The sequence below is a fragment of the Homalodisca vitripennis genome, chromosome 6 (genome assembly GCF_021130785.1).
Source record: "Homalodisca vitripennis isolate AUS2020 chromosome 6, UT_GWSS_2.1, whole genome shotgun sequence".
In the NCBI taxonomy this organism is placed as follows: Eukaryota; Metazoa; Arthropoda; class Insecta; order Hemiptera; family Cicadellidae; genus Homalodisca; species Homalodisca vitripennis.
In genome coordinates, this window is record NC_060212.1 from 156988507 (window position 1) to 157014936 (window position 26430).

At 34.3% G+C, this 26430-nt stretch overlaps 2 protein-coding genes across 4 annotated transcripts in view; both read left to right on the forward strand.

Moving 5' to 3' along the window:
- Positions 1–2425, forward strand: part of LOC124365055 (protein timeless-like) — a 98883-nt gene extending 96458 nt beyond the window's left edge. For all 3 annotated transcript variants that reach the window (XM_046820970.1, XM_046820971.1, XM_046820972.1), the window contains one exon: positions 2286–2425. The gene's annotated coding sequence lies outside the window, so the exon portion shown is untranslated. The remainder of the gene's footprint in view (positions 1–2285) is intronic.
- On the forward strand, positions 387–20652 carry LOC124365611 (protein timeless-like). The gene is made up of 5 exons (XM_046821602.1): positions 387–471; positions 2286–2492; positions 5751–5886; positions 9501–9569; positions 18653–20652. The coding sequence occupies exons 1-5, from the start codon at positions 387–389 to the stop codon at positions 18675–18677; spliced, it is 522 nt and encodes a 173-aa protein (XP_046677558.1). The 3' UTR covers positions 18678–20652.
- The last annotated feature ends 5778 nt before the right edge of the window (positions 20653–26430 follow it).

The window sequence follows — 26430 nt, forward strand, 5'->3', positions numbered from 1 at the left end:
TCAGAATGATCTTACTCTGTAAAGACATTATTTCTGTGTATTAACACGTTCGCTGCGGGCGGTAACTCTGGTTACCGATGCTACGCTGCGCTAGGAGCGGGCGGTAACTGTGGTTACCATATAGCCTTTGTTCTGAAATGAGGTCAGTGTGCGGCCAGCACTCGAGTTATCACAACGATGTATTTCTCGTTCCTCGGGAGGTACTTTTCCCGCATTTTTATGCACTTTGTTTTCACACTAGATTTTTTCATTATTTTTAAAGTTTTTATAGTAGTAAGTGATTGTGCAACACTATGCATCTTCCCCCGGGACCAAGTGGTGTACAGTAACCAAGTTCAAAGCGTACAACAGAGCCAGTATTGAGTTCAAACAATGAGGGTGACAACATGGACGATGTGGAGTACCAGACGGACTCGGAAGTTGAGGATCCTGATTATGAGACCAACCCACGCCAATGGAACGCTCACAACTGTATTGGAATACATTTTTATAAATCTATGTACTACAATGTTTTTTGTATCATTTCAAGTAAACATTTAAATATATTTTGTTGTAATTACTCACCACATATTTGTAAATAATAACTGAATTTGAGTGAGTCAGCATAAACTTTTTCACATTTTTATAAACTTTTACATTCATTTTGGTTTTTACATTTACACATAAATATTGTTTATGTTTGTCTAAAACAAATAAAATACAGTTCACTTATCTACAATGTATTCATCTGGAATATTCCCACTGCCATAAAAGGACGTTCTCTAGTGCGAGCGGTAACTAGAGTTACCAGCTGGCAAGGAAGACTGTCCTCATTCCACCACAGTCCGCATTCCCAAAACGGTAGAGAGTGATAACTTTTGTGACATAACTTTTAAATAATTTTCTTATATTTCTGTCATATTTCATCCAAAAGTAAGTAAAAATATATTTAAAAAATTTTAGCATATAGGGAACTCTATATAGGGACTTTTAGCAGCGAACGTGTTAAACAATTGAATTAATATAGTAGTGATTTTCATGTCAACTATAAATGATTCATTACTCTAAACCATAATTACATAACATGGACTATAAGAATGTGACAATTTTCCACATGGATATTAAAATAACCATTACCTTGTATCTATGAAAACAAGTAAAATAAAATGTACATTGGAATGAAAATTAACACTCAAAATTGCAAATACCTTTTATCTAACATTACTACAATTATTTTGTAAAAAGTACAAGCTGGAAAATTAATTGACAAAATTTAACTTTTAAGCAAGTTACTACAACATATTCTATAACATTTTTTTTTCTAAAAATGTTGGATACTTTTCTAAGTATCCGACTCCCTTTGCTGGCTGATTGTTTTACAGCCAACTTTCTAAGATCAGTTATGTGGATGGAGGGAGGATCCCTCTGAGACTGCCACCAGGAATCCACTGCCCATTGAATCACAGTGCTCTGCCTCATATGTTATTACATATGATTACAATGTATTTCACTATTATTGAAAATTCTTGACCAAAGACAACATAAAGTTGTACCAGAACTTAGCCATTCTCCTTCAGAGATAATGTCAATGATACAAAAAGCTTTTGGTAACGAGTTTATGGGTGACACTCAGGTAACAGAGTGGTTCAGGCAATTCTAAGATGGTCACATTTGAGTGGTGAGTGACCATAATGGCCAGAAATCGGGCAAACATTGAACATGTTTGTGCGGGAATCAACCAAAACTGTAGATTGACTGTATGGGAGTTGGAAGAAAATTTTGGTATCTAAAATTCTTTATTTCACTGTGTTTCTGGATTTATAGCCGTTGCAGATCTGCCAAATCGTGTGAATCACTCACTCATAGATTCAATGTCAGAAGCTGTGTGTCCCAGAATACCTCTGAAGCAGAATGGCCAAGTTTTTGCAATTTTGTGGTAATGATTTTAGTCATAGTAAAATGTGACGCTAGCCCATGACATATTATAAAAACAGAATGGTGTGAGGCACAGACTGGATGCAGCACAGTAAAGCCTTGGCGGTGATCTCAGAAGGGTCCTCTCTCCATACAAATAACTGATCTGGGACAATCGGTTGTGTAAAAATTGGCCAGCAATGGGAGGTCAGATACTTTTTGGATAAACCTTGTATATTAAACCACTGAACCAAGATATTTTAATTCAAAGTGTACCATTGTTTAGTAATTATTGATTTTTTTTTAATAAACCATAACTTCATCAGTTAATCCAAGAAAAGTAAGACAGTGAAACATTAAATTTAATGTTATGCCTGTTATGTTTGCTGCAGTGCTAGGCCAACCAGTGCCTTTGGTCACCTGGAGCCAGGAATTGTGGAAAGTGATGCAGCTGGAACCCTCAATCTGGCTGCTATCAGCTCTTAACTTTCACCTACCCACTCGTACCGGCCAGGCTCGGATATTCGCTCGTATACCCTCTGAGTGGACAGTGGATCACCTCTACGTGGTGACCCTCATCCTCGGCCCTCTCAACTCCGGTGAGTTCAAACATTTACCAGAGTACAATTGAGGGAGTTATTGCAAAAATTACATGATTCCAAAAGTGATGTCTGAGGATATTGCGTTTTAATATTTTTAACATATCTATGTTCGTGCAAACTAACTCCAAGTTTGAAATGTGTTAACATTTATTCTTATACACTATGGCATATAATAAATATTTTGAAACGATTTCGGACATTTGCCATCGTAATATGTTACAAAATGTATAACACAAGGTTTTAAACCTTCCATTGTCAATAACAAACTTTAAACAAAGAATAAATATTTTATTGACCTTTTAAAATTAGAGTAGGGAATTTACTTTGTATAATGAATGTGTGTAAATAATTTAAGAAAGTGACTACTTGGCCTAGCCAGAAAAAGGATTTATTTTTCAGGGTGTAATACATTATTATGAAGTTTCAAAGGTATAACACTTGCAAAGTTTTGCAGATTTTTAGAAACTGTTTTAAGAAACACATTGTCAAAAGCCACATATCTCTCATTAGTAATTATCTAAACCACCTAATGAGCAATAGCTTAGAGTGTCACATTGTGGTTCTCATTGAGAGCATTATGTATGTTAGAATAGAACAATTGTTTGATAATGTGGAGGAAAAGTTAGTTAGGCATTATTATGCTATTGGTTGATAAATCAATTAACTACTTTTTTTCAACAATGATCTCAAAAATGATAATTTCCTGTGAAAATAAGTGTGAAATTGTGTTGAAAGCCTACTCTAGATCTGATACAATGAGTTCAAAATGGTCGTGTTGTTTTTAGCATTACTCCAAGTGTTTTCTTAATCTTAAAAAATTCAACAATGACATAAATTACTTATTGTTACACAATCTTTTTGTCAGGCAATACAAGTAACTGGTGGTTTTGGGGATTACATTAATAACTAACTGACCTCTAACTGACTTGAAACTATGCATGAAGCTTATGTGTTAGCAATGTAAATTATTTATTGTTATACAACCTTTTTGTCAGGCAATACAAGTAACTGGTGGTTTTGGGGATTACATTAATAACTAACTGGCCTCTAGACTTGAAACTATGCATGAAGCTTATGTGTTAGCAATGTAAATTATTTATTGTTATACAACCTTTTTGTCAGGCAATACAAGTAACTGGTGGTTTTGGGGATTACATTAATAACTAACTGACCTCTAGACTTGAAACTATGCATGAAGCTTATGTGTTAGCAATGTAAATTATTTATTGTTATACAACCTTTTTGTCAGGCAATACAAGTAACTGGTGGTTTTGGGGATTACATTAATAACTAACTGACCTCTAGACTTGAAACTATGCATGAAGCTTATGTGTTAGCAATGTAAATTATTTATTGTTATACAACCTTTTTGTCAGGCAATACAAGTAACTGGTGGTTTTGGGGATTACATTAATAACTAACTGACCTCTAGACTTGAAACTATGCATGAAGCTTATGTGTTAGCAATGTAAATTATTTATTGTTATACAACCTTTTTGTCAGGCAATACAAGTAACTGGTGGTTTTGGGGATTACATTAATAACTAACTGACCTCTAGACTTGAAACTATGCATGAAGCTTATGTGTTAGCAATGTAAATTATTTATTGTTATACAACCTTTTTGTCAGGCAATACAAGTAACTGGTGGTTTTGGGGATTACATTAATAACTAACTGACCTCTAGACTTGAAACTATGCATGAAGCTTATGTGTTAGCAATGTAAATTATTTATTGTTATACAACCTTTTTGTCAGGCAATACAAGTAACTGGTGGTTTTGGGGATTACATTAATAACTAACTGACCTCTAGACTTGAAACTATGCATGAAGCTTGTGTGTTAGCAATGTAAATTATTTATTGTTATACAACCTTTTTGTCAGGCAATACAAGTAACTGGTGGTTTTGGGGATTACATTAATAACTAACTGACCTCTAGACTTGAAACTATGCATGAAGCTTGTGTGTTAGCAATGTAAATTATTTATTGTTATACAACCTTTTTGTCAGGCAATACAAGTAACTGGTGGTTTTGGGGATTACATTAATAACTAACTGACCTCTAGACTTGAAACTATGCATGAAGCTTGTGTGTTAGCAATGTAAATTATTTATTGTTATACAATGTACCTCTAGACTTGCAATGTAAATTATTTATTGTTATACAACCTTTTTGTCAGGCAATACAAGTAACTGGTGGTTTTGGGGATTACATTAATAACTAACTGACCTCTAGACTTGAAACTATGCATGAAGCTTATGTGTTAGCAATGGGTGTTTCAAATAACTATGGAATTAATACAAATAATTAAATAATAACATCAAATTTAATTCATACACTGAAGGCTCTGATACTAGGCATACCATTCAAAAATAATATCACTTTAAAAATGTATTCATCACTCATGAATCCAGGGTCTTTATTCCTCTATATTTATATGTTAACCCCACAACCTAGAGCATAACAGTACTCTTGTAATCTTCAGGGCTAGACCGAGATGTAAATAAAGTAAAAACAACTATTTTTAATTCTCTGGACATTTAAAGAATCCTTTAATTTTGATAACCATTTGTACTCATGACACTTTATTTTCTTAAAGATTAAAATTCAAAATTACTGAATTGTTGATAACTGAATTTAACGTTATTTGTAAACACTAATAAAATGAATAACAGCAAGTAGTCAAAGAACTAAGAGTCAATTTGCATTTTATGAGCATACACCCTGGGTTTCTTGAAATCAGTAGAAGAATGTTTCCTAAAAAGATGAATCAATTGTCAACCATGCTAGTTTTAGTTTAGGTTGAAATGGGAGGATATCGAGAGGGTTAAAATAAGGAAAAATAATTTTTCTCAGATCATATTTTTCTTAGTTTGACACTTATAACCATCAGACAAGTAAATAAATGTTTAAGTAGCATCAGCCAACCATGTACTGACTGGCTGTCTGATGGTGATGTAATCATTATCTATGTGTCCAGCAGTCGGTTTTAAGTGCATCAAGCTAGGAAAATTATGATCTGATAAAAATTATCGTTCCATGTTTTGAACTTTTTATATAGCCTCCCATTTTGTCCTCTATGAAAATTAGTGTTACTGACAATCAATTTATTTCTTAGAGAAAGTCGATTTCAAGAAAAGCCAGGTTGTATGGTATACAATGCAGATTGGCTCTTGGCTCCTGGAATATGTTTTTACTTTGTTTATTTTGTTGTTAATACAAAACAAATATTACACGACCACATGTTTTACAGGCAGTATGAAATTTGACCCGACAACCTTGGCTGTGATGAAGCAGCATTGCCAGGCCCCCTTTACCCCAGATCAACCCTCCATCGCCAGATCTGGTGTACAGAGCAGCAATTCTTCACTCTTCGGATTCTTCCTTGGGTAATTAATTGTTTACTTTTTTAGTTCTATTATGTTGGATTAACTATTATCTAAGTTTTCCGGATTACATTTTTTTTATGATTCCTACCACAATAAAAATCTTATGAAGTTTTGGCCTCAATGTGGGAGGAGCCATCTTCAGTAAACAATATTTTAAATAAAGATGTTTTGGTGTAATATTGTTGACTGAAAGTTGTCTCACATGAAGTGAAGCTGAACTTATTGTTTAACACATACACTGCGGATAACAAAATTACCGGCGACAGAAAATGTGGGAATTTTGTTTTGTTTTTTACTTACCCAAAACGGAGTCAGGATAGCCGAAAGGGTTGTCCAAGGTATCCCGGAAGCTTCGTTGGCCAGAACAGGTGACGTCATGTCCGTGCCGAGTCTGCTCGTCATCCGCACCGGGTGCCGGTCCCCGTGTTGTATGTGCTCGCAGCGCACTAGGTTTCGGTACAAACACTCGCGAATTACATGTATATAGTACATGAATGGACACGTAGATAGTACATAAATTACACGTTCGGGGTGATCAGGGGTATCAACTCTTCAATAATGCAGACATCTCAAAATGCCAAGAAATCAATCTCGAGACATGTACTCCTTGTACATAGGAAAGTTCAACAACCGATGAGTTTTCCAATAGTCGTTCAATCGATTCAGTCTGACATTGCCAGTCAACAGTAGAAGGCCTCTTAGTTCGGCCATCACTAAGTCCTTCCATTTGGTTATGCGAGACACGGGAGTAGTGGTGGGGCCACAAAATAGTTCCAGGGCATACAGGTTGGTTTGTCTAATGATATTCTCCAAAAACACGGTGTCAAGAAGGATATTGAGCCAGTCAATTGGTTTATTGTCACCTGGAATGAGAACGAGCAAGCCAGGTTGACCAGTGAACGGCATGTCACGTAAACCAGCCATGTCGCTGGCCGTGCCGGCCCACTAGGGGTAAGGGACGCCGCCTTCACCGTCCCTAGAACTGTTTGAACTCGACTCATTGTCTTCATCAGATGAAAAATTATTGTAAATAACATTATCGTATTCCTCCATTATGAGTACATACACTTACACAGTCAACAGACACTAATCCACTCACACAATATCGCAAAGCATACACAACAAACGAAAATGGCGAACCACCGACGAATCGCACCAACTGACTCACCGAAACAGGCACACCTCGCTATGAGTGTTATAACCTTCCCAGGCAACTGCTCAGCTCACACTGAGGCAATATGAAAGCAGCTGCCGTATGCCGAGCTCGCTCGTCCACCGCCCGGCGCGCCATTTTCGCATGACTAGCATGCTCGTCACCCGCAGTGAATGTGTTAATAGATTTAGTAATTACTCTACACCAGACATGGAATTAACACCACCCAAGAACAAAAATTGTGTTAACTTGTCCAAATCTGGATACACAGATCAGTAACTGCTTTTCATCATATGAGTACACATGTTTGATTTGTATTTGTAGTATAATGAATTTACTCAAAATACGGTAAAGGAAATTGCTTTGTTCTTGTGCTGCATACATGACTGAGTTACCAAATGTTATCATTTTGTTACTCCTTGTGATTGATGAGGTTTTATAAAACAGCTATTCAAATTATTTATTACACCTCCTTAACCGTTTTAAAAATGGAGTAGCTAGACAGCAGGTGGGTTCTTGGATGGTACCAGCGCATTACTTTACAGCCTGTATTGAGAACAAAGCTTGAAAGATTAGTGTACATAGTAAATTTTTTAAATCAGAATTGGTTAAATAATTGTCATGGTAATTTTGTGTAGTGGATAATAAATTATGCTTGAACAATAAATAAAATAAAATTAGGTAAAGTCTGTACTTTGTATTTTGAGAAAATTATTAATATTTTGAACCATTTAATCTGGTTTAACCATATACTAAAATACAGTTAACTGGAGATTTTGTTACTCTGTTACCGTTTGAAATTCCTCAGCTACAAAACTTTCTTCTTAAATACTTGTGTAAGACTAAGTGCCTGTTTTTATTCTGTTATTAATTCTGTATAATATGATGTGTGTAATGATATAATTTATCCTTAAAATTTCTATGATGAAATTGTTTTAAAATGTTAGTGTACTTAAAACGTCCAATGCAGCAGTGTCTCTGAATATATCTTGTACTTTGAACTGCATTTTCTGTTGTTTTGGAACCTCATTGTTCAATACATTTATGCATCGTGTACTTTCTCTTTGTTTATGACCATCTCTGTCACCAGTCTTTTGAGATTATAATTTTTTTGTGATTTGTGTCAGTTTAAAGTGGCAATCACTTCAAGTAATATTCTTTCGCAATGCTTTATTATAAGCTTCGTACAGTATGTGTTTGTTGTTTTATTAACCCATTGCAGATCACTGACGAGCTCAGGTCGTAAAAGCGGTCTGCTTTTAAGTTTCTCTCCAAATAGTTCTATTAATGTCTGATAGATTGAGTGATCTCTTCACTTGTCAACTAAGAGTGTTTAACAACGGTCTTCGTTCAGACTTTTCAAAAGTCTTATAAATATCCTACAGATCGCAGTTGTATGTCAAAGTTGAAAAATCATTCATATGAGTTTACTCTCTGCTTTTTAACGCTTCTGATTGGTTGTTTCCTCAGTTGTTATTATAGTAGTAACTAGTATCACATTTTTATGGTATAATTTGCGTGCCATAATATGAGCTGATCGAAATGGAAAACTTATGATCGTCTGAACTTGATCGATATTTATTACAATAGTTCATAAACAATATATTGTATTTAATTATTTTGTTTTTAAGAATATGGATGGAGTTATTTTTATAAACCGGAATCCAGTTCAACGTAGATATAAAGTGAGTATACAATAGCGAGCGATACAATGTGGCGCAATATTGCTGTTCGTTCGGCCGCTGACCGTAAATTAATTCGTGCCCGCGCGCCAAAACAATACGATCCGCAATGGGTTGATTTAAAATAAATTAGATAAAAAATCAAATCTTTTAATCATAAAATAATGATAATTAATATACAAAATTTTATTGATATTAATGAATTTTTTTATACTCCTCTGTACTGTACAAACTGTCTTAAAGTCAAAGGTACTGGGGAAAAGCTACAAATAGGGACACTGTCATTAATTAGACTGTTTTTCATATTGCTATATAGGAAAACTTATTCAGGTCCCATAAATAAAAATGGAATATTAATTGATCACAGCTTCCATAAATGAAAGCTAATCAAAAGTTAAAAGATGTAGACATTTTACTTTTTAAAGCTAATACAAGTTTAACGAGAAAATGATGTTTATGTCAAGTTCACATTTACAGAAATTCAGCAAGTTCACCACCATGAATTAATGAGTTTTAAATTTTTTTATGTTTGCTTAACCTTTTGCTGGTTTATGGCACCTGAAGAAGAGAATGGATTATATAGTGTTGTATTTTTGTAACATATAACAATGGCAAATGTCCAAAATCCTGTTTTCCTTTCAAATCATCTAACGCAAATAACAAACTTTAAAGAAAAGATGTTACAGTTTGTTGGAACCAGTCACTTTTGGGAATAACGTTTATAGTACGGAGCTTGGGATGATCGATTCTTTCAATATTAATATTTGTTGTTAACACAGATCTACATCAATGGCAGAATGGCTACAAAAGGTGAAACATCTGAAGACCGCTCCCAAAGTTCAACCTTTGTAAGTACATCATAATTTTTTTATTTAGTCATGGAACATTAAGGGCTGGTTTGAAAGTCAGGAGTTTGACTAAACTGCAGGTTATAACTGGTCTTAACTGGTTTCAGACCCAGAACTGTAAGAAATTGTTTCTGGCAGTCAGAGCATTACAAAATTCTGGTTTTTAACTAAACTTCATAGTTTACCATTTCACTTCGCAAGTCAAGAGTTTATGAAATTCCAGACTTTTGTAAGATCTGCATGGGTTCGGCTAAAACTAAGATATAGCCACTTTTATATCATCATGTTCAACTACCTTCCATTCAGAAGGAACACCAGCACTTGGTCACTTAACTGGATTGTAGTAGTGTCAGCAGAAGAAGCGTTTGAAGAGATCCTTTCAAGTGGAGGTTCTTCAGCTATGCCACCATAGTCGTTGATGAAGTCCTCCAAAGAGTAGTCCCTGACAGAGATTGTGAATCAGCTGTTGACTTAATGACTTGCCATGCAGCTTTTACTTTGCTTACAGCAGCTTCCACAAAACTTACATTTTTAACCTTATTATCTTCTTGTATTGCTTTTTTATTTGTTCTTGCAGTCAAATAAGCTTGTCTGTCCTTGACATGTTTTGTGGAGTTAGCCACTGTATACAGTATCATAATAACACTTCTAAATGTGCCAACTGGATTCAGCATCTCCACTTGGTGATTGTGTAACCATGTTAGTTTGACTTAACTTCTATTTTAATGGCAGTATTTTACTTTCAAACCTTTAAATAACTCGGATTTTAATGCAATCCTCAAATACTTCCAATGTTTACTATCTTTAAGCTTAAAATCTTTTTTTATTGGTTATGTATTATTTTCTTGTAAAGGTACCAAGTAGTATGTAATTTACATTGTGGTTTTATCTCATGCAAAAGTATTTTATTTGCAATTTAAAAATAAAATTAGTCTTAAGTGGGTCTCTAATATTCAGAATATAAACTTATTTCCATATTTTTATATTTGGCTCTACCAAATGTACTAGTATTTTAAAAATAATTGAAAAATTGAAAGAATACACTAGAGCACCTACAGTGGCACTGAGACTAGGATGAAAAAACAACTGAAAATTATGTTTGCTATGGTGTGCGCTGAAAAATTGTGAAATCTCAATTAAGCTCCTTATTTGGTCAAGAGATTCCAAATTCTCCACATTCCAGCCACTCCAATATAAGGTTAGTGGCAGACAAGCTGAACAGGAACAGTGAGATCCATTAAGGCTGACTACATGAGGGACAGGATGGCTTATACCCCTCTTTTGGAGGATATTCCCTCAGAGATTTTAATAATGTTGTCATCGCCCTGATATCCTGTACACTTTGTGTTTCCTGTTAAAAGTTTTTGTTGCTCAAAATCACCCTCTCTAACTCTCTTGACAACTGTAATGTTATCAAAGCAAAAAAGTTATTCATAAGGTATCTCTTATGAGTAATAATTCTTGAAAAATAGTTCTTCCCATAATATAATTTGTTATTTGAGGACATCTAATTAAAGGCTCTAAAAGAAGGATTTAATCATCATATGAGAAATAACCTTTAATTTTCACTAACTATGTTATTAAATAATAAACTCATTATTTATATAAGTCAACCTTAAGTGTTAATCAAAAGTCAACATGAAGGCAACAATGAAAACAAAATTGTAAGTTGTTTATGAAAATAAATATTTAATTTGTAATGACTAAAGCATAATACGAGGGGTATCCAAAAAGTAAGTTTCCCTGTTCTGTAAAAAGACGCGTACGTAACACAGCGTGCAGCTGTGGGCGGGGATATGTAGCGCGGTTCGGTTGGCAACAGGTGCGCCGGTCACTGGCCCATTGTCACGCTTCTCAGTCAGTTGCTGCCCAAACATCATGGAGACTCCACTGCGTTCTGCCGCCAGTTGCGAAGTCCGTAGTGTTATTCGTTTCTTGACCGCCAAAAACGAAACTGCCGTTAAAATTCATCGTCAGTTGTGTCAAGTGTATGGTGAACATGTTATGTCCGTTCAGATGGTCCGTTGTTGGCGTGCAATGTTTTTGGAAGGAAGAGAAAATGTTCATGACGATGAGCGTAGTGGCCGACCGGCCAATTCTCGGCAACCTGACGTCATTAATGCTGTACGAGCAGTTATTGACAATGATAAGCGAGTGACTCTCGATGAAATTATGGATAAACTGCCGTCAAGTGTTGAAGTTAGCCGGTCATCTGTGTACAATATCATGACAGAAGATCTTCAGCTTGCAAAAGTGTGTGCAAGATGGGTGCCTCGCTTATTGAGCAATGCCTATAAACAACAACGAATGGCTGCTGCCCAGTCTTTCTTGCGATTGTTTGACGATGAAGATCAAAACCTTTTCAGTAGAATAGTCACTGGTGATGAAACATGGATTCACCACTCAACTCCAGAGACCAAACGCCAGAGTATGGTGTGGCAAAAAAAAGGAGAGGCAGCTCCTCAAAAAGCCAAAGTTTTTGAGTCGGCAGGAAAGGTAATGGCTACAGTTTTTGGGACTGCAGTGGAGTGTTATTGATTGACTATCTTCCTCGTGGCGAAACCATAAATGCAGAAAGGTATTGTGAAGTTCTCACCAGACTTCGGCGGGCAATACAGAATAAACGGCGTGGACTTTTGTCGGGCACGGTTCTGCTTATTCAAGATAACGCCCGACCACACGCTGCTCGTGCAACAATGGAACTTTTGATGAAATTTAAGTGGGATGGTTTTGGTCATCCTCCATACTCACCAGATCTTGCGCCTAGCGATTTTCATCTGTTTCCGGAGCTGAAAAGACACCTTGGCGGTCGGCGATTTGCCAACAGCGATGACCTTCAAAATGAGGTGGATACTTGGCTTAACAATTTGGCGGGTGAATTTTGTGATGCTGGAATAAAAAAACTACTTCCTAGATACCAAAAGTGCTTAGAAAGGGATGGTAACTATGTAGAAAAATAAGGTATGATGTAAAAAGTTGAATAAATGTGTTTCAGTTATTTTTTGAGTCTTTTTAACTTTTTCATAATTAATGGAAACTTACTTTTTTGGATACCCCTCGTATTACATAGGTATTATAGAGCTTCACAACTGAAGCAATAGAATTAAAGAAATTGTTTGTGCAAGAAAGAGTCCTTACCATTGTTTACGACAGTGAAATATGTTAGTGTTTGTATAAGTGACTCATGCCAACATAACAGCAGTAATATCTCTATGCCTACCCCATAAACTCTAGAGGTTTACAGCCAAACCCTAGAATTTGCAAAACTTGTTAAATTTCAGCATTTGTATTGTGACCTGCGATTGCCAAACCTAATATTTTTCCAGAGTTTTATAAAGTTCTAGACTTTCAAAGTCCTAACTGCCGAACCAGCCCTGTGTTCATAAACTGTACCTTCCAAGTATATATATATGTGTGTGTTGTAAATTTCTTGCATTTCTTATAGAGATCAATTGTCTAAACATAGTCAAAGTTTGTTAAATGAAATAAAATGTTATAAACAATTGTTTTGATGGTACTCAGCAATACCAGCTTTTCAAAGAAAAGTCATAAATTTCAAGTTTTGTTTTAACACTCTTAGCCCCAGAAGATTTATGAGTATGGTATTTACACTTACTGTAGAGTAACATAGATGCTTTGGGGTTGAAAGTGTTTAAAAAATCAATACAGTCATTATTTTTTATTTGTGCTTATACAAAAATAAATCCAATTATAATGTTTGGAAAAGTTATGAGATTACATTTTTATTTTCCAGCTTCTTTTTTACAAAGCAAAATTGTTAATAAATATAATTCATGTATTCTTTTCCTCTTTCGAAATTTGTTTTTGATGATGGAAGGATTGTGAAGGAAACTGGATTTTTCTGGACATTTGCCATCATTCAGTGCTGCAAAAAATCATTTAACACAACAAGTGTTTCTGATTTTTTGTTTCACTGAACGATGGCAAATGTCTGGAAAAATCCTGTTTCATGTATTCTTCTAGCTTAATCTTGCTCATCTGAATGTACTAAACAGATATTCAAGAGTGTGTCAAACATCAACAGGACTCGTTTAAAACAAAAAAGATTCTAATTTTGTATGATTGAGTTTATACATATATATACTATTTTCATTCGTAGTCTCTTGCCCTATAAATAAATTTTTTCCTATCGTATTGGAACCATTTTTAATTCATCCTCGTATACATCCATTGGTCGTACTTGAAGCCATTGTAGCATATGCCTTACAACTGCTTATTTATTGTTGAAATGGAGTGTTTTCCGAACTAATGCAGCCGTTAGTTTCATTTGGCCTTAGCCAGTGGCGTAGCGAAGGGGGGGGTCCAGGGGGTCCGGACCCCCCCCGAAAGTTTGACATTAAAAAAAATAAAGCATGGAGCAAGAGAAAAAGGGAGAGTTATCATTACTCTTGTCCACAAACGTTAAATTGATTGATTTAATTGATTAACGTGACCATTGTTAAACATATGATTGTCCTTTCGTTTAAATCATAAAGTATTAAACGATACTTTTGGGCTCGGCCTTTCGGATAGTGTAGTGTAATCATGGTATTTCTATAGGGCGCGGTCACGTGACGTCGCAAAGTAAACCTGAACCGTAACACGGCGAACAGTTTAAATTAGCGACCACTTCGTTCAAATTCCGTCTAGGGGACGTATAATGACTGCTTAGAATTAAGTTTACGACGTTTATTTTAGGTGTGATTAAACTGTAGACGTGTATATATAATTATCGAAAAAAATATAAAAAAATCACTTTTGGTTGGAAAAACATTTGAAAAACTGTACTGATTAGAACTTCAACTAATTTGGACTTCAGTGATGAGGTAAACGTGGTGTTTTCGATTGAGTTAGGACGACGATGTTTTGTTATCATTAAACTGTACACTGTACCTATATAATTATCGAGAAAAAAAATCACTCCCGGTCGTAAATTCCGAAGAAAAGCTCTGTACAGATTCAAGTTTTGACGATTTTGGATTTCACTGGTTGAGTGGTTGAGGTAAAAGTGGTACTTAGAATTATGTTAGGACGTTGATTTATTTAGATATTAATCAAACGCCGAACTAATTCATATATAATTATCAAGAAAAAAATAATAAAACACTTCCGGTCGAAAAATACCGAGGAAAAGCTCTACTGATTGAGATTTTGACGATTTTGGATTTCACTGGTTGAGTCGTTGAGATAAAAGTGGTACTTAGAATTATGTTAGAACATTGATTTTAGGTATCAATTGAAACACCAAATAATACCTATATAATTATCAAAGAAAAATTGAAAAAATCACTTTCCGGTCGGATAATACACAGGAAAAAAAAAACTCTGCTGATAAGAAGTTTTCCGACTACTTTGGATTTCACTGACTGGAGGTATTATTTCATTTTCCTTAGTATATTCCGATCGGAAGTGATTATTTTTTGTTTTTTTTTTCTCGATAATTATATAGGTATTAGTCGGCGTTGAATTAATAAACCTAAAATCAAACGTCCTAACATAATTATAAGTACCCACATTTACCTCAACCACTCAACCAGTGAAATCCAAAATCGTCAAAACTTGAATCTGTACAGAGGCTTTTCTTCGGTATTTACCGACCGGAAGTGATTTTTTTCTCGATAATTATATAGGTAGTTTTGAGTACAGTTAAAGATAACAAAAAAATCGTCGTCCTAACTCAATCAACAATACCACTTTTACCTCAATAACTGAAGTCCGAAGTACGAGTAGTTGAAGTTCTAATCATTCGATTTTTTAGGTGTATTTTGATTCCGAACCGAAAGTGTTTTTTGTTTTTTTTCGATAACTAGTAGGCCTATATACTTGTCTACAGTGTAATGATACAATAAAAGCGTCATTATAACTCATTTATAAATACCTCAATCAGTGAAATTCCAAAGTAGCACCCGAACTTCTAATCAGTAGAATTTTTCCGGTGCATTTTCCGACCTTTAGTTTGATCTGTACCCGAGCAGCGCTCGAAAATTGCCCTCCTTTTCTAAAGGGTTGTTTTGGCCGTCAGTGGCCCTATGCCGCCGAAGGGGTATTTCATTTTCTTCACAGAATATAGTTTTGTGTCAATTATACGCTTGAGTGAAGCTCTATTTTGTTCTTTTTCTTTCTTATCCAGTGAATCCAACATCACTTTTGGTGCCTTCTACTGGGCCAGAATTGAACTTCGTAAAGTTTTCTGTAGCTATACAAGAAAATTTGTGGTACTAGAGAGTTGCTGTGAGAGTTGAATTTGCCTATTTACTTTCTGTCCACTTTCTATAAGGCTTAGTTACTAAACCTCCATGTTTTTAGTATTACCTTTTAACCAGTAACTCATTGGCAAATAACACACAAAACGCCCCCCCCGGATCCCCCGGTTTCGGACCCCCCCCCCCCCCCCGAACGAAATTTCTGGCTACGCTACTCTGGCCTTGGCCACTAGAAACTGCAAAAGAAAGTGGCATGGGGTGCAAAAGAATGACACTTCTGGCCAATTGATTCTTCCTTTTCTTTTTAAATGATAATTTTGCTGCATCCAGTACATCCCAATAATACAGTGCATTGATTGTGCATTGTTCTTAGTGTAAATCAACAGGAAAATCACCTTTGCTGATTAACAAAAAATACTGTGACCATTATCTTTCTGGCTGATAAACTCATCTTTGCCTTAAGCAATGCTCTCTTACCCCTCTTCCTCCACTCCATATTTGCCTGTTTCAACTCAGGTATGTAATGTTACACTCCAAGTTTTGTCCCAGACGATGTTGCAATTCAAAAAACCTCTTCATCATGCTAGAATCGATTGAAGAGTCCATGTGAAACTTCAATCAATGTCGCTTGTGATCTTCCAATAACAGACATGTAACCCGCTTGACAGACACTTTGTGGTATCCCAAATCTTCTGATACAATACATTGTTAACTTCCGTAACTGATATTCAGTTTCTCAATCATTTCAAAACTCGATAGGCCTCGGTCACACTCATCTGTGGGCAGTGATCATGGCTATCATTCTTGCCCTCAAGATCATTACAAACAGATAGGTTCTTGACAGAGTGTTGTCTATAAACTGTGCCTGTAACCACAAAATTTCATTTTGATTCATCCCTTCCTTGGTCAAAAACACGATTATAATCTGTTCCACAGAGGCTTACGAGTGTGTACCCAAAAGTTCCTGGAATAGCTCTGCTATGGGTGGGGATTTTTCAGTAAAAACATCTGCCACTAGGTATCGATAGTACAACTCATCGCCATTTCAGTGCCGCCTGGATCGTCGACCTAGCTTGTTCTGTTCTTCTGTATTGACAATTTTTGCTGTTGTTGTTTTGTGCTATTTTCTTTTTTTATGATGGCAAGTTTGAGTGAAAAGAATGCTACAGTGAAATCTCATTTCTTGCTTGGTAAACATGCTGGTTTAATGTTGAATACACAGCCTGTTAAGATGCTGCTGTGGGAGGAAACTCGAGTTTAGGAGTGGTTTTCTCAGTTGAAAAGTGGCGACATGTCCATTGATGACAAGCCTTGTTTCAGACATCCATCAACTGCCCAAACAGATGATAATTTCAGAAAGTTGAACAAAATTGTGCTTTCAGGCCGTTGACAGACCATTGATCAAATGTCAGAGATTAGTGGGTTATCTTGAAGCTCAGTTCAATAAATTTTATCTGAAGAATTTGAGAATCAGAAGGGTCTCTGGCAAGTTTACGCCCCACGCTCTAACTGACAATTTATTTATTGATTTGTATTACAAATCTGATAACATCAGGTAGTGGATTTAAGTCAAAGGTTATTTAGTAATGAATTTGGAGATTTCTTGGAAGCAGACAATAAAAAAGAATGTCAGGTTGAAACATGTTGTGACTTAAAAGAACACCTTGAAACAGACCCTGGCTTTGTTCAACATTAAAACAGTTTCAACGGAATATTTACTGAGTCGGAAACAAAATTTTCAGCTGCACTCAAACTTGTTACCATGAAAAAGGAAATAGCACTAAACAACAATAGCAAATACTGTCACTACAAAAGAACAAAACAAGCCAAATCGGTGATCCAGGCGGTAGTGAAATGGCGATAAATTGCTCTACCAATACCTAGCGACAGAAGTTTGAACTGCCCAAGCCCCACCCACAGCAGACCCATTCCGAAAACTTTTGAGTATCCCCTGATATACTTCATGTTCTCTCGTGACTTGTTTTGATAATGTGAAGATTTGATAGATTTGCAGTCAGTTCTACCTCCTCGATATCAAAACAGTTTACTTGCTTATCAGCTGTTTCTAGGTTAATGTTCCTACCAAATTTTGTATTTAAATCGGCCCATTTAAATTTGACACACCCCTGTATAATTTAAATGATATAAATATGTCATAATGCCAAGTATAAAGAACATTTTTCTAGTTTAATCATGAAACAATTAGTACAGTAATATGTGACATAAATGTAACTGTTTTGTTTCAGTCCAAACTACCCATAAGTTACACAACATAATACACCTTAACAATATTTTAGACTAATATAGAAATTTTTAATCAGGACAAAACTGAATCGGGCTGTAAATCAAACTAAAAGTGTCATGATTTACTACAAAATTTTAATACTTAGGATTAAAAATCATGAACTACACAACTAACACAAAATTTAAAAAATCACCTTTCTTTAGAAGACATGATAGACACATTTACAGAAGTATTTGACAATTAAAACATGATAATATTACACTTATTTCTAATTGGATGATAAATATAACATGTTTGGGATGATATTAGATAAGGTTTGACAAAAGTACCATTCTGCAAAAATTAACAATTGGAAATAATATATTGGACCCAAATAAAACTGTACAACAATCCAGCAAATATATCAGCAACAGTTGCAGGTAAACTATTTGAGCTTGAAAAAATCCTTTATATACTGGTTATTGTTATATAGATTTCTAGAGATTTTAAATTTTCATATATAAAATTTTTTTATCAAACCAGTATAAAACACAAATTCTTTTCTATATGGTGGAATGATTGTTCTACCTCTATCGAAAAAAGGTAAATCCTATATATGCAACCAGTTATGTTATTTAATAAATTTCTCTTTTCAGAAGGGAGAGTTTCCAGACAGATTGAAATTTTCTGTGATCACACACATCTTTAAAAAGGGAAGTAAAGCCAACCAGCAAATGTTTTCCCAATACCAATTATTGCAAAATATTTTTAAACAGATTTGGGTCTACAGTTGACCTGATATTTTGAACAATTTTCCAAAACTTTCTATTGTGTACCAGATATAATATTATTCTTTTTGAAATTTTTACTAAGGAATCTGACTAGTTCATTAATCTGACTAGTAAGTTTCTATGCATTCTACCTAATTAAGCAACTGCAAATAAAAAAAAATATATAAGGTGAAAATGTTACTTAATTTTACAATTTAGATTAATTTTGTGGTCCAACATAATTTTTCTGTAATATATGCAAGCAATGTCTATGATTATTGAGTTACTTGTATACTTCTGTTCTTTGAATTGCGACAAATACAATTTTGTTGTCTTAGATGTATTAGCTTTTAACCTTGTATTAGTCATGCTTTGTTTCTAACATTGTATGTGGCACATAATCTCGAAAACTGGGTTTGAATAATATTTGGAAAGATCTGATAAACAATTATTTTAAGATATAAAAGGTGACAAACTGTTATAAAAAGTTATTGATTTAAAGAGAGTAATTTTTTATTGTAAAGATTTTTTGACTTAAAATACTATCAAATATTAAATTTTTGACATGTTAAAATGCTGTCTAAACATAATTTTAACCCATCCTGACTAATTAAAACACTAATTTCAATAGAATAATTAAAAATCTTACGCAGTTCCTTAAATATATATAAAAAATCACAGATTTAAATATAGTAGGACTCTGAAAATAGTACAGAATGTGAACAATCCATTTCTTCAGCCTAATTTCTATTAGAGGGAATTCTAGAACTCAGCTCAACAAAATCATTGCAGACTGACAATCTATCAAAACATGACGAACATTTCACAGTGCACAGAACATGAGACATGTTACTAACACGGGGTTGGAGAACACATTTTAAGATAATAACAAAGATGCTGAGAAACACAAAAGCCAAAGTTAACATCATGTACCTTTTATTACCTTTAATGTCAATTTTTTAACAATCGCTAATATCCAAAAATGAAAATCTGTAGTTATTTCTATGAAATGTTATTTGTAGATTGATACTAATTTTACAGTAAAGAATAAAACCTACATCCAAGGATATACCTGGAGTTCTTAAATTTGTGACCTAAACCAAAGATCTTCGTATCAGTCCAGTTTTAAACTTGCAAATAATGTATTGGCTCATAAAAGCTTTAAAAAAAATTAATGATAGGATGATACAAAATTTAGTTTTTCCAAATGAGGAATAAAATTAAAACTTTTAAATATCAGTTATTTTTACCGTCTCTAGTTTGTTTTAAAATTTCATTGACATGCTGTAAAACTGTATCCTCAAGGTCTTTGTTAAAATTCTAAAATACAGTAAAACACATATAAAAAACGCAAATAATTAAAAAAACACATTTAAAACTAACAATTACTATTATATTAATTAATTAGTAAGCGACACGGCGATGGCCGACTGGCTGACATGCTCCAGACTGCACACCAACATGAAACACACACAGCTGACTTATCCACTCAGACTTGTCTCTGAATTATTATGTGTTATCTATCACATCTGCTTGTTCCGCTCTTTGTAAAACTTAATATTTGTACGACCTCATGGTCTGTATTGTTTAGATAGTGAAATATATAAGTTGGTAGAATCCATTTTAAAGTTTTAAACTTTTTATGTTAAATTCATAGCGCTTTAAGATATTTTGCCTGTTGCAGAAAAAGTTGAAAAGATGTCTTGATCACTCCACATGAAATTACAGTCATTCACAGTTAAAAATTTAGGCATTTTATAATGAGGCACAAATAAAATCAGCTGAAGATAATAATGTGAAATTTTTACAGCATGTATATGAATTATAGCATTACAGAGTGACATATATATTTTTACTTACTTCAAAAATATTTTAACGCATGCCAATTTAAAAAAATAATACAATTAATTTTCTTAGGTCATAAATGAATAAAACAACATGTCACTCCCTGAAGTTATAACTTATGTACACACTGTAACAATTTTACATTTTTATCTTCAGCTGCTTATATTTGGATCTGATTACAAAATGGTCTAAATTACCTATTTTAAATGCCTGTAATGTCACGTGAAGTGTAAAAAATGGTTTCTACCCTTTTTGTATTTTAGAGCTATGAATTTCACATAAAAAATGTTGGACTTTAAAATGTTTTCACATAAAAACTATGAATGTCAAATCCTAAATGAATTGCACCATCTGAGGATCTCTATGGTTAATGATCGTTGCTACACTGATAAGTTCATCTTTATCCTCTCAAATAGCAAAAAGCCACGTTTAGAGTAGTTAACGCTTGCCAAATCTCTTCTAAACTTGTTTGAGAGTGTATGCAAGCGCAATGCAAGCTTGCGTATGGAAGATCCCAGGCCATCAAGATATATTATTAAATGATACAGCAGACATACTAGCCAAGGGGAAGACTTAAGATTCTGTAATTAGACTAGACCAGCGTGTGGTGTTAATTGTTCGATGGTAAAAACCACATTGTAAATTGTCAACTTTACCCCAGCTAATGCATTTAAAAAACCTCGGCAAAGTCCTATATTTGTACTCTCTAGATGACTCCTTCCTAAAGCATTTGTTCAGGATGAGAGACTAATTAATTTTTTAATAGAGATCACTCGTTATATAAGTTTTTTTCATAAGTGCTGTTCATTTAACAGTATAAAACTAATAAATTATGTTAACGATCTACATAGGGAACAGCATAACCATTGAACAGTGAATGCGATTCATGGCAGTAAATTTTAAAACTTTATTTTTGGAAATTAAACATATTAATACAATTTAAAATTAATAAAATAAAAGTGGTTTTGAACGTTATGTTAGTTTAAACAAGTCAAACTAAATTAGTAAAATTAAATCTTCAAAATATTATAGTCCTAACTCAATTTTCATGATTTTTCAGGATATTTTATAAAACTGTTTTGTTGTAAATTGACAGTGTAATTCATAATTCATTACATTGTATTCATATTATTGTAATTGTTTTACAATATACAAACTATTACTGTCATTTCAAAAGATATACCTAGATTAAAATTTAAGATTACTTTAAAATTAAATTTAAAGTTTTGCAAAAATATTTTAGTGTAAGCTTTGTAAAATCATTTTATATTGTAACAACATTGATTCATACATATATTTATTTATAAGAACTATAGCCTCTATATAGCTGAATCTTAGGATGTTGATTTCAACAGTTAGATTTGTGAGATAACTGATTGAACAATGATAAGTGACGAAAGTGTGATATCAGATGGTGTTCTGTCTGTAGAGGAGATAAGCAAGAGAGAATGAGCGTGATCAGTGGAGATGAGAGAGACTGGGACCTGACATCGATGTGTGTAAGCGACGAGGGAGCCCGCCACGAGGATTCCACAACAACCACCTCTACCCCATGACCCTACCCCTCACTCTCCCAGCTCTCTTGTGATATCTATTGCTAGTTCTGTGCCCTCAGTGCAATACCACCAACTATAGACTACATAGAATCGTAACTTCACTCAGCCTCATTGGCAGATTTACAAAATCATATTAACACGGATTATGTTTAAAAAATTGTAACTATCCAATTTGACACAGGCTGGTAGCAAATATTCTATGAGCTAAACAAATACGTTAAATATTTTTTTACGATTCTGTGTATTTTTTAGTTAATGGCCATGTCAAAATGTTTAAAGTTTAGTTGAAACGTGTCATGCTTAGTCAAGTGGTTACCTCAAAGTTTCCATGTATAATTAGTTTTAACATAAAACTGTTTGTCAAGTTTTTTTAGTGACATTTTGACTTGCCTGGTGATCTAACTGCAGTGACCGGGTTAGTGCAAGGTGTGTCTGGAATGTAAGTACTGTGTGTCTCACGCTGCTACAACACTATCATTTCCTGATTTAGTATTCCTCCATGGAAACCATTCCGTTAGGTACATTCTGATGTCCAATTATTGAACACTAGACATGTTAAACCGATCTAAATGGATTGCGAGACGAAGAAAGGTTTAGGGTGAAAATGGAATGGTGCAAATCTAAATAATAAAAGAATAGAAACTGTCAATAAATAAATGTTGTTATTATATGATAATACTGGCTCCATGACATCTAAAAATTAATTCAGTGGTTTAATCCGCAACTGTACAGCTCAGATCAATCAATCAATCATTCTTTATTACAATATCATCAAGACATGTGATAGAGTCAAGGTACAAAATTAGCGATTTAAACTAAAGGCTTAATATTCTGCTTCAAATGTTCATGTTGTCCTGATGCAGTTGGTTTTTTCTATAAATTCTTGAAGAGTGTAGACAGGTCTCTCAAGCAGCCACCTCTTAAGTTCCTTCTTCAGCTCCAGTCCTGTCAGGCTTCCCAGGGTTGGCAGGAGCAGGTTTTTCAGTCTTCGGCCAGCATATGTTGGCGTTTTCTCCTTAAGGGATGTGCGATGTATTGGCAGGATGCATTGTGACGCATGCCGGGTATCATAGGAGTGGAGGGTCTCTTCCTGTAGGGACATTTGTTCTGTCGACGTGCAGTATGACTTCCTGTATGTAGAGAGCCACCACAGTCATTATTCCTAGTGTTTTGAATGCTTTTCGGCAGGACTCCCGTGGCCCAAGGTCTGCAAGGGCCCTTATTGCTTTTTTTTGAAGGATAAGTATTCGGTTGACATTAGCAGCTGATGTTCCTCCCCATATAATGAGGCCATATCTGATATGGGCTTCTATTAGTGCATAATATGCACTAGTGCATAATATCTGACATGGTCTGATTACCACTTGGTCATGAACATGATGTGTGAACTTGACGGTAAAAACTTTGACAATTGCAACACAAAAAAACACTGTGGAGTCATGGTATCACGTACTGGCAGAAAGTTTCTTTGTGGGTGCATGAATGTTAATAAAATTAAAACTAATAGTATTATTTTTAAGGTTTTATGTTTTTCAAAGATACTTACATTCCAGACATGGTTCATGTATACACTTGGATTTTATACTGAAATGTTGGTTTGTGCATCATTAACTAGCTTATCTCAACTTTACCAAGTTACCTCATCATTGACTTGTAAATTCCTTATCTTAACGAGTTTTCTTTCACAATTCAAATTCTTCTTACAGTATATCAATTTAGTGTTACTAAATTTGTAATAAACTATGTCAATGTATTATGGGTCCATAAATAGTTATGTGATATAAATACTAAGCTCTTCAATAAAGGGTATGAAAATATTATCTTTGGACAGAAAGGATTATAATGGGAATTACTTTTCTGGTTCTTGTAAAAAAAACATATTTTCTATATTAACCGAGACTGTTAAACATATATATATATATATATATATATATACAATATATCATGCAACTTTATATTTGCAAAGAATTGCCACGTCCGAGATATGTCATGCAACTGTAGTTTTGTGAACAACCGCCATGCCCGAGTTTATTCGTTTTCACATTATCTGGTGTTTTATCTTCATTATATCAGCTTTATATTGTGTTACTTGGTTTTCTATTATGTTACAAATGTCTAGAAGATAGCTGTCCAGTTGGTGGTGTAATCTAGTGGACGTTAATCAAACTACTTGGACGCCAAGTGCTTTGTATCGTACACGAGTTCGAGAATAGTTGCATTGATATTTTGCGAGGTGTTTTCCGTTGTTTATTCGTAGATAGGTGTGTGATAGTAGTAATAATAATATATATATATATATATATATATATATATATATATATATATATATATATATATATTATCTTACCAACTCTCGATTGACATTATTTGTGATGATTGTAAACATTATTAATGGTTTACCGTATTTATTAAACTTTAAATAATGTGTTGTACGTGCTATGTCAAAAACTCCTAAAAATAGGAAAACAATTACTTGGCACTAATATTTTGTATGTAAAACTAAACCCAGCGCTCAGAGGTCACCGTGAATCCAGGAATGAGGCAGTCAAAGGTTTAATATTCTGCCATCTGTATCTGGTGTATTGGATTATTTGTTTCAAATCTTAGTTTAATCTGCTTTAACCGTTCTAAAAATATTTCCATTTAGTGTCCCAAGTAGTAATACTGGCAATGATATGAAGGCTATCCAGAAAGTAGATTACATTTCGCTCTGTAGCCACTAGGAATGGGACTATCACGGCCATTTTGATGTCAGGGTGTTTGTCCGTTCAGTCTATCCAGTCATGCTAGTGAGAGGTTACTATCTCCTTGTTGTTTTGCAATAGCAGTTTAAAATGTGTGATGCAATTAAAAATCCCACAAGTTGTGAATTTACAGTATTCCTCCTCTCTTCAAATATTTTCATTCTTTTAAACAAATTTATATTTCACCTGTATTTATTTAAAGATAGGTTTGGTTAAATTCCTGCCCAATCAGTAACCAATCAAAGGATTTGCAACATTGCTTTTTTTTCTACTCAATTAAATATTTTGTATTCATCGTTTCAGGTAGATTCTTGTGTTGAATATTCATTCAAAAATAATTCATTGCCCAATAAATATTTTTAAATTAAAAGTATAATCAGTAATATTGGAAGTCTGCTATTTATCATCACATGTTTCTATAATTTTTACTAGTTATTTTTAGTTTACCCAACTCTACTTTTTCACAAAATAAAAGCAGGTTAGGGAAGTAAGACAAATCAGGCTAGAAATGCATGTAATTAAGAAAGAAGCGAGCTCAAGCTAGGTATGTATCCTGTGTACAAGTCAGGATATCGAGTTCGAAGTCATATGTAGAAATACTAATGTAGGATACTAACTAGCCACTGACTAATTTTAAATTGGTTGTAAGTCAGTTTTAATGAACTAACTCACATTTAGTAAGTTTTTAAACCTGTAAAAGTGCCTAACTGCTTTTTCCTGATGCCCTAGTTCTCAAAAATGAATTTCATTGTTCAATGTCCCCAATTTGTAAATGTACAATCTAGTGTCATAGCTATGTTGGGAGAGTGCTCAATATAGAATGCAATTTCTGTTGTAACAAAGGACATTTTTCTTTTATGACAATGTCGTATTGCCAATGGCGTAGTGTAGCGGGTACAACGGTTATCGCAAGATAACCGGATCAAGCAACGTCGAGCGTGGCTGCTGCTTGGATGGGTGACCGCTGAGTGATCCTGTCCTTGCAAACAGCCCGCTTGCCCGGCCGTTGGTGGTGGTTCGGAAGTCACCTTTAAGCCGTTTGTCTCCAGGTTAAGTTTTAGAGAGGGCTTATTAGCTCTAACTTCGCCTGGTAAAATAAGACATCTTTACTTTACTTTGTTATTTACATGACTATAAAGATCACTGTAAACAGAATAGTGTTGGTCTAAAAACCTAGAGTTCTTGTTTACGTCTAATATAGAAAATATGTTACATTTACAAGTTCATCTGGCTGTTGACACTCTACACACTAAATGAATCAATCTATTTTCAGTGAATAAAGTCCTTTTTTATTATCATTTTTGTAATGGAATTGGTATAGTTCAAAAGTAGATAAGATTACGTATTGGATTGGCAGACCATGTATTTTGTTTTGTTCTGCTGACCATGTTGAAAACTATGATGAAGTGTGAGAATTTCACAAAGTGGTTGTGGCTACCTGCTGTTGTACCTACAAAAACTGACACAGTTCAAATTATGTCTCTAGTTGTTTTAATTAAGTGCTTTGTTTCATTCATTG

What these genes read in the sequence shown, in the direction of transcription:
- LOC124365611 (XM_046821602.1), top strand. Translation starts at nt 387, where the DNA reads ATGGACGATGTGGAGTACCAGACGGACTCGGAAGTTGAGGATCCTGAT. An exon ending in CTCTTCGGATTCTTCCTTGG is followed by an intron (nt 5,887 to 9,500) that starts GTAATTAATTGT and finishes TTGTTAACACAG; the next exon opens with ATCTACATCAATGGCAGAAT. An exon ending in GCTCCCAAAGTTCAACCTTT is followed by an intron (nt 9,570 to 18,652) that starts GTAAGTACATCA and finishes TTCTCTTTTCAG; the next exon opens with AAGGGAGAGTTTCCAGACAG.